Source organism: Antennarius striatus, chromosome 5 (assembly GCF_040054535.1).
Source record: "Antennarius striatus isolate MH-2024 chromosome 5, ASM4005453v1, whole genome shotgun sequence".
NCBI lineage: Eukaryota > Metazoa > Chordata > Actinopteri > Lophiiformes > Antennariidae > Antennarius > Antennarius striatus.
In genome coordinates, this window is record NC_090780.1 from 10,279,780 (window position 1) to 10,293,458 (window position 13,679).

Genomic DNA, 13,679 nt, shown 5'->3' on the forward strand with positions numbered 1-13,679 from the left:
AAGTGAAAGTCTCAAAACTTAGAAATACTTTTACTATCGAAATAACAAAAAGTTTTGAATAGTCCAGAAAGCTTTGTGATATGTTTTAACCACATGCATTAAAAACAATTTACTCAGAATAAGGTTTGAAAATTGGATATTACCACCTGTTAGTTAAGTTTGAAGAAACCACGTCCACACAGTGACTATAGGTTGAGAGAGTCTGAATGCTTTAAATACCTATGGTTGTTTTTAGTTAACTCATTGTTGCCAGTGTTGGTCTGTTATTCTGATAACAAGACAACATATCTGACAGATCTTGATGAAACATACTAGAGGGGTTGGGCGTGTAGCAAGGAATCAACTATTTTTAATGTACAGTAATTACAGTAAGTAATGAAGAGGCAGCAAAAGGATGGTGTTTTTAAAAAAAAAAACATTGCATGAATGGAGTTTCTGGACTATTTTTTTTTCAGTTGCACCCTGTAATGGATTATAATAAATCTGTCCAAAATAGAGAAATCTTAATTGTCAAGGAATCATATTATTATAGTAATGATATTAGGTCTCACAAAAATATGGGGAAGATCTCGCTGTTGAATAAAGTAGACTATACTTGTTGGGAAAAAAATGACATTTTGCCTCTCATCCAAGAGGAGATATCTGCCATAGACCTGGAAGACTAAAAATGTCCTGAAACGATATATGAAAGCTTTCTCTGTGGATTTGCGGTCTCTGGGTACTATTTCTTAGTTTAAAGTTCATGATTAATATACATACGAAAAATGTGAGGCATGTGTATATACTCTATCGATGTCATCAAACTAAAATAAACTTTTGACATAATTTTCTAAATGTGATTATATGCTATATCTGACGGTAATGTCACACAGTGGACATTTGCGGGCCTGGTCTTATTTATAGGAGACGCGTCCCGCTGGCAGCTATGACCTTCTGTGAGTCCTGACATTGCTGAACAGTTCTCTGGTTCACGGCGACTGGACCAAACTTCTTGGACGGATTCATTCAGAGCCGCACAGGGAGACTGGAACTATCTTTACAAACTATGTCACTTTTAAATTCCCAGCTTCTCTCAACTTATACTTATATAATATAAAGTATAACTTATATAAAGTTACGTGAAGGTTTCAGGTGAGGAAACATCGATGCAACACGTCAGACACGCTGACGAAGATTTTAGGATGTCCGGTTTCTGTCGCCGCTCCCCCCCCCTCTATCCGGCCCGAATGGAACATCCTGAAAGAAGTTCCAGTAGAAATTGACTGACAACGTCGCAGGGGGGCATTTCTCTTCAATTAATCGACTATATAGGCGAGTCGAGATTTGAAGGGAGCTGACTAGCCGGCTTCGCATGCTTCTGTAAATTTAACCCGTCCTTTTTTTTCTTTTTCTTTTTTGGTTATAAAGCAATTTTTAGTTTGTTTGTCTCCCGTTAGTTTTGAGGCGACAACAGCGCGGTTTGGAGGAGCTCTGCAGGGTTGGTTTTTGGGAATGATTCCTCAGTCCTCCGGTCAGGGTAAGTTTGCTCAGCTGCGCTGAAGGATGGAAATCAGCTTTTCTGTTACTTGACTTTTTTGTTCATTCATTCATTGCAAAAAAACAAAAACCCCAATCAAAACCAAACAGCTGTGTTTATTTCAGAAAAATGGCGGAGGTTGAGACACAACTTGGAAAAATAGTAAACTGCACACATAGAGATGCTTTGTGTGAATAGAGGCGAAAACTAGTCATACATTTGGTTAATTATTTATCTAAGCTGTTTGTACGATTTGTGATCTGCAGGTACCTCACAACAGTTCCTTAAGATCAGAATAAAGACATTGCTCATAACTTTGGGTTAAAACAATGGGAATTTAAAGATGAAGGACCAAAAGACCATATTTCATTTCTCTGAATTATGGTTGTACTGTTATTTCAGATTTTAACTCATGACAGAAAAGCCTAACTATCTAATGCCATTTTTCCTCATTCTGTAATTGTCTTTGTATATATATATTTTTTCACTTTAATGTTTTTTGCAGTTTAACTATTTCTTATAAGTGCAGTGATGATTACGTTTGTGCATGCTTTAAGCATTTCTATACTGTTTAAATAATATTTGTGCAATAAAACTCTCTAAATTTGCATCTTCTGACTTATAGTGCAGAGAGTGACAGTCCTGTCTATCAGTTTACATCTGGAGACATGATGAACTGGACACTAACAGACTGGAAAATCGTGCTACTGACTGTACTGCTGTGGGGCCGCCTCTTTGCCCTGGGACTCACACCCACTCGATGGCCACTCTATTCTCAAAAGCCTCTCCTCCTCGCCTGGAATGCCCCGACTGAGGACTGCGCCCCGCGGCATGGTATTCACTTTCAGCTGGACCTTTTCCAGATTGTGGCCTCGCCCAATGAGGGATTTGTTAGACAGAACCTCACCATCTTCTATAAGGACCGCTTAGGCTTGTACCCCTACTTTGAGCCAGATGAAACGCCGGTGAACCGGGGGCTACCACAGATGGCCAGTCTCACACAACACCTGGACAAAATGCACGAGGGAGTGCAGAAGTATATTAAGGAACCAGGAGCAAAGGGTTTGGCAGTTATTGACTGGGAGGAGTGGCGCCCACTGTGGATACGTAATTGGGAAAATAAAGACATTTACCGCAGACATTCTCGTGAGTTGGTGCGTCAGAAGTATCCAACATGGCCCCCAGAGCAGGTGGGGAGAGTAGCCCAGCAGGAGTTTGAGATGTCTGCCAGGAAGTTCATGCTGGAGACGTTGAGGCATGCTAAGAACCTCAGGCCCAACCAGTTGTGGGGTTTCTACCTGTTCCCTGACTGCTACAATCACAACTACAGACGTACTCTGGAGAGCTATACAGGCCGCTGTCCTGATGTGGAGGAGGCCCGCAACGATCACCTCAAGTGGTTGTGGACTGAGAGCACAGCCCTCTTTCCTTCCATATACATGGGCACCGTACTGCAGTCCTCAGACTCTGGACGTCAGTTTGTCCGGAATCGAGTGAAGGAGGGGATGCGTTTGGCATCATCAGGCGATGGCCTGGCACGTCCTGTCTTTGTGTACACCCGACCCACTTACGCCAACTCCCTGGAACAGCTGACAGAGGTGACTGTTTAACTTCACAAAACTGCTTTGCCTTGTCACTCTTCTCCTTGCCTTTTCTTTAATGCTTGTTTAAAGGAAGACTGGAAAGAGAGCAAATGGGGGCACCTTAACAAGTCAACTTTTGTAAATGCATTTTGGAAGTAGGAAATTATCAACTTTGATTTTCAAAATCAATTCTTAATAGCCATAGGTCAAAGCTCTAACAGTCAGCCCATTTCCTCTTTTTGCCTATGATCAGTGATGGCTATAGCTTTTTCTTATCGGCGGCCCCAGTCCTTTCCTGTTCTGGTAGCAGACAAACAAGCCAATACTCGTCGTTTGTGCAGAGTGTGCAGAAAGGGTGTTGGTCATGTTGGAAATCTCAGTAACACCCTATGGACAGTTTCCTAGTTGGAGAAGGAAGCGATAAGAGTCACTGATATACTGAACATACTGTAGGCAGCTTGTGTGCCACTTACACTCGACCAACTTATAGTAAAACTCAGCTGTTTTTATTTTTCCTATGCTTAGGTGAAGTTCTTTAGAAATTGATAAAAAGCAGTATGTCCAAATTTTTTGTTTTTAATTCCATAAACATTTATTTTAATTAGTTTAAGACAAACCGGACCTGATCTGATACTTTATTTAACCTGATTGTTAAACATATAACACTTCCTGTTCTGGTCGATCCTCCTGATGGAGCCACACCTGCCTCAGGGCTCCTCTAATAGGCAATAGGGTCGTACCATCATGACGGGGGCGTTTGGTTTGTGTTAAATCTGAGGTGTTGATGTGAAAACTTGAACCCTGACCTTGTGACCATGTTCAGAAATGTTTTAAATGTTTTCTCCTGAAAGTGTTTGTGTTAAACTTATGACTAATAAAGTAAAAACGGCATAAAAAAAAATAAAAAAAATAAAAAAATATGACTTGCTATCTTTTACAGACCGACCTTGTCTCCACCATTGGAGAGAGCGTTGCTTTAGGAGCTGCAGGAATCATCTTGTGGGGAGACGCCGCTTATGCAAGCAGCAGAGTAAGCATCCATGCACTGGTTATCAAACACATGTTGTTCCCTCAGACAAAAATAACAAATTTGAACCCAAAAGTTATTGTCTGGTAAGTTTATTCGTGTTTTTTATTCATGCGTGCTATCATTATTCCTCAGGGCTCCATGGACATTGACTTACAAGGGAAATAATTGTTGGTCTTTCTCTTTCTTTATCGTGTCCATGTTTTTGTTGTTGGGCACCTTACCTGTGTTTGGACAAAGGCGCTAATGCACTTTTTTTCCGCAATCACAAAGAACCAGTTTTTGCAGGCTGCTTATATTTAAGCGCTTCTTTAAAAAAAAAAAATTCTTAATACAGACTCTCCTAAATCAGCAGTTGGATCTGGTTTTTTTTAATGGCCCTAGATGCGTAGCTCACATACAGATAGGAAGAATAATTTGGACGACTTAAGTACATTTAACTATAGTATATAGGGTGGTCAAAACTTCGGCCTCCTGCAATACTGAAATCATGTTTATACAGTAATGCAACTGTAATTGTAGTGATTGCGATCATCATACGGTGTTGTACGCCTGTTGTACTGCCCGTTTACTGTGGGTCAGAGAGGACTGCAATTTCATCTGTGCTGTATGTCGTGCATATACGGTACACTTGACACAGCTGACTGTGTCTTTGACTTGACATGTCGGTGTTTTACTTGGTATTGACTTGGCAACAATTTCAGTGGCTGAATTATTGACTTGACTGATGGTTGCTTTCTCTCCAGGCCAGCTGCTCCAGTTTGGACATGTATCTGCGGGGTCCTCTGAGTCAATACCTCCTGAACGTCTCCACGGCAGCAGAACTGTGCAGCCAAATCTTGTGTGGTTCTCACGGCCGCTGTCTGCGCAAAAATTCAGACAGTGATGTTTACCTGCATCTGAACCCCCTGACCCACAGCATCATCAGCCAAAGTGGAAAGCCAACAGTCGTCGGTGACCTCAACGAGGCAGAGAAACAAAGATTTCAAACAGAGTTTCAATGCCAGTGCTACAATGGCTACAAGGGAGAGGGCTGCAATCAAGCAAAGGTGCTTTCTCAAGCAACCAGTCCTTCAGCACTGCCATGTGTGATCTTACTGATTATCTCTCTCATCCTCAGCTAGTACTCAACAAATACTGCAGACATCGATGGATTTTTGATGTGTGTGTGTGCAGGAGCAGAACAGCTGAGATGCAGGGATTTTTACGAGTATTTTAATTTCAATTACTGTAAATGGATGACAAAGTGAAGTTCTATGAGAAACACTGTGGAAATTGCAAAGTTTTATGTAATGCTGGAAATGACATTGTTTACATTTTGTTCTCAGTTTCCTTTCAATCACTGTTTTCCAAGATAAATCACATTTTTATAGAGTAAAATGTTTTGGGGAAATTTGACTGAAGGCGTTGATGTATATCAGTAGTTGTGTTGAAAGTGTATGTATTTTAAGTACATGCTTTTTTTTTTTTTTTTTTAATGGTGACCTTTCTTTGGCATCTGATGTTTTTATGAGGGCAATTACAGTGTTCCTATTTATTTGAATGTATTTTAAATGTTTTATATAGATATGTTGAGATTTGTCTAAAACATGACTACTAATCTTCTCTTAAAACAGTATAAAAAGTTTTACTCTAAAATGACTGACCATTGTGTTTAGCAGCTTCTTTATAAGAAGTGTAACAACATAAAAATTGACAGTTTTATGTTTAACATTTTCACCTTAATATGTACATGCTGGTCTTAAATTAGTTTTGTTTTTTTTTGTCTCTGAATAAAAGGTTTGAGGTCCTTTTGCATTTTTCAAAATACTTCGTCAGTATAACAAAGAGGGAAAGGAGTCCAAAATCATAAAATTGAATATTAAAATAATATAGGTATGTTTATGTACAGTTATGTGATCTAGAAAGTGCCAATTCCCTATGGGGATCAATAAAGTATATCTTAATCATAATGAAGCAGCTTAAAGTGAATCTGCCATAACTGGCCAACTGGGGAGCGAAGGCAACAACTCTGTGAGGTTCACATTTTGCATGCTGCTGCCTCATCCCCCTCCCCATGTAATTGTAGGGTACTGTTAAGCCAGGAGTTATTTTTACTGCTTTTAAGACCTGAATGAGGCATATATTTAAATTTGGAGGAGGATGAGTTAATTATGGCTTGTCGACATTCACTTGGAGCTCAACTATAGTGCCTCCATAATTCAGGACTTTTACGTAGGACTTTTTTTTTGTATGAAATTGATCGTCAGTCCCTTCAGGATTACAATGGGACAGGGTCAAACTTGCTTGCCTGTGACTTTAAATCGGCTCCTTAAAAAGATTTACATGTCTTTTATGATTGGTTGTTCGACATCGCAATCATATGTTTGATTGGTTGTGGGGAACAATTACATGCCCATGATTGGTTACTTGAAATCCCAGTGTCCTCCTACTTTTTTTTGCACCTTCCCCTTTTTCTGTATTAGTCATTCAGATCACAAGACTTCTGCTTGTGTTTACCTCTACATTCAGACCACAAATCTAGACAACGGTCCAGGTGTTGTACAGGTAAGTTAGTGTTTGTAGTTCTGAGTTGAGTTTTACTTAAGTTCACACACATTTATATGATTTTCTTTATTCCATTCCCACATGCTCCACTGCCACAACATCTGTGATCTAGACAAGAATGCAGAAGTAACAGAGCATTGCAAATATGGTACTGGATAAAAGCTGGCAGCCTTTGTACAACCATTAAAACACCATTACATTTGCTCTAATTTAGGTATTTGAGACTTTGGTTGCCTAAAAATGTAAAAACCTATTTGTCAAAGAAAACTATTTTGCCATTTCCTTTGCAAATATTGATGCCCAGTGTTTCTTTCTCTTTGCAGCCATGAGTTCCTTTCATCCTGAGGTATTTCTTCTCTTCAAACTGACCGTCCTTGTTTCAGGCCTGCAGTCCCCATTTTCCCAGGTTCCTTTCCTCACAGTATGGAACGCTCCTACCAGCAACTGTCTCTCTCAGTTTGGTGTTGATATAGACTTGAGCACTTTCGACATTGTCCAGAATCAGAATCAAACCTTCATAGGTGGAGACATAACAATCTTTTATGATAAATACCTTGGTCTATATCCCAAGTACTCCAGCCAATCAGAGGTGATCAACGGAGGGGTGCCCCAGAATGCAAGTCTGGAGGAGCACCTTAAAGTGGCTTCTGAAGATATCCACAAGTTTATCCCAGACACTGACTTCAGGGGCCTGGCTGTGGTGGACTGGGAGAGCTGGAGACCTGTATGGGAGAGAAACTGGAGTGAGAAACGGGTCTACTGGTTGGGGTCAGAAGCACTAGTTAGAGCTAAGCATCCAGACTGGAGTCCGCAGCAAGTAGCTGATGCAGCTCGTTTGGAGTTTGAGGACGCTGCCAGGAAGTTCATGGAGGAAACACTGAAACTGGGACTGGAGGAAAGGCCAAATGGGCTGTGGGGCTTTTATAATTTTCCCACATGCTACAACTACTACCGCTACAACAGCACAAACTACACAGGTGAATGTCCAGAAATAGAGAAGAAGAGGAATGACGAGCTGTTGTGGTTGTGGAACGCCTCCTCTGCTCTTTATCCTGGCATCTACCTCGATACAAAACTGCAGCCCCTCAGCAGAGAAGTGCTCCTCTTCACTCATCATCGCATCATGGAGGCCATGAGAGCAGCAGCTCTGAATCCATCGCATTTGCCTGTGTTTACTTATGCTCACATTGCCTATGTACAGACACTTAAATTCCTCTCTCAGGTAAGTAACAGATGTTTTGACTTCATGTAGCTTTTGTTGGTGTTGTCATTTAGTCTAGCTTTCATGTGTCTCCTACAGGAACACCTGGTCTACACCATCGGGGAAAGTGCTGCTTTAGGATCTGCAGGGGTCGTGCTATGGGGTGACCATTACTTCAGTCAATCTCAGGTAATGTAACTTACATTACACAAAGTAATTAGTCAAAGTAATCTCATTATCACCATACATTTCTGCATTTAAGTATACTGTAATATCGATGTACTCTATGTGTTTATATGTACATAGTCACAAATATACTGTAATGACTGTATGTATGTATGTACACATATTTCTTTATTTTATCTTTCCATTAATTTAAACTTAATGGGTCATAATGACGAAGTGAAAACATAACTTTAGAATTTTTTACATATTTTATTAGTAAGTACAAAGGAAACATCCCATTTCCATAGATATTCAGACTCTTTGTGACAACACTTCAAATGCGCTTTGCAATTACTGTGATCGTTGTTAAGATTTCTACTATTTGATTGAGACTGAAGTCCACTTGAGGCGGCACGGTGGTGCAGTGGGTAGCGCTGTCGCCTCACAACACGGCAGGTCCGGGTTCGAGTCCCGCTCTGTGTGGAGTTCGCATGCTCTCCCCGTGTCTGCGTGGGTTCTCTCTGGGTTCTCCGGCTTCCTCCCACCTCCAAAAGCATGCGCTTCAGGTTGATTGGCCGGTCCCAAATTGCCCGTAGGAGTGAGTGTGTGTGTGCATGGTTGTCCGTCTTTCCGTATGGCTCCGTGGTGCACTGGCGTTGTGCCTGGAGTGTCCCCCGCCTCATGCCCTATGCCAGCTGAGTTAGGCTCCAGCTACCCGTGACCTGCTACGGCGGATGAAGCGGCAGAAGATGAATGAATGAATGAAGTCCACTTGTGACAAATCAAGTTGATGGAACATGATTTTGAAAGGCCCACAACTCTCAATCAAAGGCGTCACAGAGCAAAAACCAAACCATGAGGTCAAAGTACGCACTGGCAGGGATCTGACACATGATTGTTGCAAAGCTCAATCTGTGGAAGGCTGCAAAACATTCTGCTGCAGTGAAAGTTTCAAACAGCCCAGTGGCCTCCGCAATTCTTAAATAGAAGACTTTTGGTGCAACCGCGATGAAACGGAGCAAACTGACAATCCTGATGGTTGGATCCTGAGATGCTGTGTAGAGCCTACCACCAATCTGGGTTTTTTGGCTGAGTGGATAGATGGATGTGTCACCTCAGAGCAAAACACATTAAAGCCCACTTGGAGTTTGCAAAGAAGGACTAAAACAATTGTTTGCTAGAAACTACATACTCCCCAACACCAGCCCAACAGAGAAACATGGTGGTGGCAGTATCATGCTGTGGGGTGATTTTCATCAGCAGGGACCTAAAGACTGGTCAGGATTAAAATAAAGCTGAATGGAGAAAAGTACAGAGATCCTCAATGAAAACCTGTTCCACAGCACTTGGCGTCTCAGTCTGGGCCAGAGTTTCACTTTCCAACCAGACAAACAAGCCTAAACACAGAGCAAAGACAAGACAGGAGTGGCTGTCAACTATGTGAATGATCTAGAGTTGCTCAAGTGAATGCCTGACTTGAACCCTCTCAAACATATGTGAGACCTGAAAATGGCTGCTGACAGATAGCGCTGTCCGAGCTGACTGGGCTTGAGAGGATTTACAAAAAAGACTAATGGAAAATCCTACCGTCCAGGTGTGTTGTATCCCAAAAGATTTTAAGCTCTTTCAGGATACATTTATTCATTTATTGTCAACCGTTTCATCCGGGTCGCGGTGGGCTGGAGCCTATCCCAGCTGACTGAGGTTGTGAGGTGGGGGAAACCCCGGGCGCGATGCCAGTGCACCGCTGAGCCACACAGAGACACAGATAACCACACACGCACATAGTCATACCTACGGGCATTTTGGAATGGCAAATTAACCTAAAGTGCATGTTTTTGGAGGTGGTAGAAGGCCGGAGAACCCGGAGAGAACCCAAGCAGACACAGAGCGGGACTCGAACCTGGAACAAAATAGCTAGGATACAAAAAAGCTTAAAGTTGCTTCAACTAAACACTGAGGAAAGAGTGTAAATACTTATGGAAATGTCAAATTTTAAAATGGTCCCTTTTGACACAATTTTTAAAAAAATCTAAAAGATGTTTTTTCTACACTAACCAAAACAGGTTATCTTCCTGAATGTGCAGGTTATCCGTCTAGGATGAAGAAATTTCTTTCTAGAATTCAATATTTATTTCTTGCATCCAATAAAAGTTTTTTTCAAACAACATTAACATATCACGTAAGCATGAGTGCTTGTCCAGGTTTAGAAGTAAGATAATGTCAATGTTTGTTGATGACTCTCAGGGATTCCTCTTTGTTTTGTCTCTACTTGTAGACCTCTTGTGAAGCTGTCAAACACTATATCGACGAGACGTTGGGCCGTTACGTGGTGAATGTGACATCAGCAGCAACTCTTTGCAGTCTGACCTTGTGCTCCTCTCATGGAAGATGCCAGAGGAAGGACCCGAGCTCAAAGGCCTACCTCCACCTCGACCCTGCTGTGTGGAAGGTGGTGTCTGAGAGGAGGCAGGGGGCGCGAAAGAGCTACAGAGTTTTAGGACGGATGAAATCGCATGAGGTGAAGCTCATGAAGTCTGAGTTTCAGTGCAGATGTTACCAAGGATGGGGCGGTGAGAGCTGCTCCAAACCAACTCAGAGATAGACGACCTAAGATAAGGGAAGTAGTCCATTGACAGAGTGGATCCAATGAATGTCATTTTTCTCTCCTTATAAAGCAGTTGGTGTTTGGTTGATGAATGGTTTTTGTCGGTGTGTTTAAAGTACCTTTTGCAGGTCAGCATTCCTAACCCAGAAGACCATGTTCATTGCTCAAAAAGCTTCATTCAAAGAATTGAGAGCTAGGAGTGATTGCAGCTCTTACTTTAGCATAAACCCACAGACTCAGATCAAGTGAAACTTTTAGTTTAAGATAGTTGATTAAATTGTGAGTCAATGCAGCACTGTTAACCGCCATCTTTAAAAATCAAGGCAAAATACTATATATACCTTGGCAAATTGTTAATTTGGTGTATTTTGTTGTTGTGTTTCAGAGGAATTTTATATCGGAGCCTAAATAATGCAGAAATCAATGTCACTTTTATACTCTATTATAGTCTACAATTTTACTTGAAGAAATTCTTATGTCCTGTTTTCTTTCTTGAAGTCCGTGTGCATTAAACAAAAAAACCCCCAAACAACACACACACACGCACGCACGCACGCACACACACACACACACACACACACACACACACACACACACACACACACACACACACACACACACACACACACACACACACACAATACGTCTCTCTCAGCTTGTGGGGTGGTATCCATGTCCTTCTCCAGAGGTCTGGGAGTTTGACTCATGTTCCTGAGGTAGGCTCGTATTAGGGGTCTTGCCTGAGGACCCCTACTGGATGACCCTTGCCCTGACTGGGATTTGATCCTGTGATCTTACTTCTGTTTATAAGTCAGTTGTCTTAACCACTGGGTGTGTGTGTGTGTGTGTGTGTGTGTGTGTGTGTGATATATATATATATATATATATATATATATATATATATATATATATATATATTAGAACTGTCACTTTAATGAGTTAATTAGATTAATTACGCTGCAAATTAACGCACTATAAAAATTAACACAATTAATCGTGAGTGGCAAGTCAATGCGCAAGCATTTTAAATTTGGCCCATTGAGGGACCCGTAGGCTGCAGTGACGTCACTTCCTACCTGCGCCACTAGTCAAAAGACTGACAACAGAGATAGAAGCGACACAGGAGAGCGAAGCAAGCCCACTCGGACCATTGGACGGAAAGTTTATTTCTGAACAGAACAAAGACGGGACTATCAACAAAAACACAATGATTCTGCGCTGCCAATCTGCGCTGTAGACGCCTGCGTCAGTCTGCCATCACCGAATATGAATGAGGAGTGAATGAATAATGGATCCGATGTAAAGCGTCTTTGAGTGTCCAGAAAAATAGCACTATATAAATCTAATCCATTATTATTGTTATTATTATTATTTTTATTATTATTATTATTATTATTATTTGTACCTTTTGTAAAAGAGAATTTTCATATCACCGAAGAAGTTACTGCTTAACGTATCATTTAAATGCAAAACATGTTAAGGACACAGAGTTGAACGTTAGCTTACCCTTTTCAAGGAATAGCCTGTTGGCATCTTGCTATTGATGTCTTATTTAGAGGAATGTTATACTATTCATTTTGAATTGCTGTATTGAGTCAGCTTTAGTATTCATTTTGATTGAGACTCTGCTTGTGTGCCTATTTGAGACTCAGCCTTATTTCTGAATTTTATTTATTTAAGTGTATTCGAATTGCATTTTTGAGAAATGAACCTGGCCTCATTGGTTTGCTGATGTGCTTGTCCTTTTTTTCTTTTGAATTTCATTTATAAAGCACACTTAACCAATAAAAATGTGGATTTCAAATCTTCTCTTCTTGGTGCATTCTATTGATTAGTCATGAACTACAATTTTGTAATGTCCTAGAATTCAAATTCTCTATTTGGGGGCCTTTAGCAGGTATGAGATTAAAATGCGATTAATTAGATTAATTAATTACAAATCCTGTAATTAATAAGATTAACTTTTTTAATCGCCTGACAGCACTAATACATACTATAGATATAGATACAGCTAGATAGATAGATATAGATATATAGATTTTTAGATATGTATACACATTATATGCCGTATATGTATACGCACACTACGCGCGCGCGCGCACACGCACACACACACACACACACACACACACACACACACACACTGCCAAAGGTATCAAAACCTGGTTCAGTGACGATGGTGGTACTGAGCTTGTTGGACAACTCACCTGACCTGAACCTCACAGAGGATCTATGGAGTACTGTCAAGACGAAGATGAGAGACACCAGATCCAAAAATTCAGATGACCCGAAGGCTGCTATAAATTCCACCAGGGCTTCCATTACACCTGAGCAGTGCCAGGTTTCTGCAGTGATGCAGAAATTCATGCAAAAGGCGGCCCAAACAAGTGCACTGAAATAACATAGGATTGTGGGTGATGGGCCAGACTATGAATACTGCAGTTTAAAAACTCTTAAGAGTATAATGAAAACAAGGACCCAGACGTCGCCTGGTATGGTGTCTGAACTCATATTGCCATCTACTGGTTTTGAAGTGTCATGACACTCTTATGAAATGCCCTATTTATACAGTACAGTATACCATATTAAGTGCAACCTCTAAATTGTTAGTAATTTAATTCCTAGACTGACATTAAGTTATGACTATTAATGACTATTAAATGACTGTATGCTAGAAGAAATAACAATAGTTACCCTTGTTAATATAGATTAGACAAGTTTGATTATGACTTTAATAATGATAGACAGTACTGTATTGTATCTTGGTGTTGTACGTTTCATGATAATATTGTAACTCTTACCTGTCCGTTATCAAACTCAATGCGAGAGGAAGGATTGTTGAAACCACATCCCTTTCTCTGCCCTGTGGGACACAGGTGTTCAAACCCTCCCCTGTTCTTTGTTTGAGGGCTTCTGTTTTTTGCAGTTTTTTGGCGGGTTTAATCTTCCCTGTAAGATTCCTTAAAGAATCATGACACGTGCCTTTATTAAGTCACAACATGTGGCAAGATTTTTGTAAAAAGAAAAAATAC

At 40.8% G+C, this 13,679-nt stretch overlaps 2 protein-coding genes across 2 annotated transcripts; both read left to right on the forward strand.

The window, feature by feature from the left end:
* Positions 1-1,304: 1,304 nt before the first annotated feature.
* On the forward strand, positions 1,305-5,915 carry hyal2a (hyaluronidase 2a). Its single transcript, XM_068315184.1, has 4 exons — positions 1,305-1,516; positions 2,142-3,114; positions 4,040-4,129; positions 4,873-5,915. Exons 2-4 carry the CDS (start codon positions 2,185-2,187, stop codon positions 5,248-5,250), a joined length of 1,398 nt encoding a protein of 465 aa, XP_068171285.1. The 5' UTR covers positions 1,305-1,516; positions 2,142-2,184; the 3' UTR covers positions 5,251-5,915.
* Positions 5,916-6,600: 685 nt separating this feature from the next.
* Positions 6,601-11,490, forward strand: LOC137596008 (hyaluronidase-like). The gene is made up of 4 exons (XM_068316406.1): positions 6,601-6,673; positions 6,997-7,895; positions 7,974-8,063; positions 10,318-11,490. Exons 2-4 carry the CDS (start codon positions 6,999-7,001, stop codon positions 10,642-10,644), a joined length of 1,314 nt encoding a protein of 437 aa, XP_068172507.1. The 5' UTR covers positions 6,601-6,673; positions 6,997-6,998; the 3' UTR covers positions 10,645-11,490.
* The last annotated feature ends 2,189 nt before the right edge of the window (positions 11,491-13,679 follow it).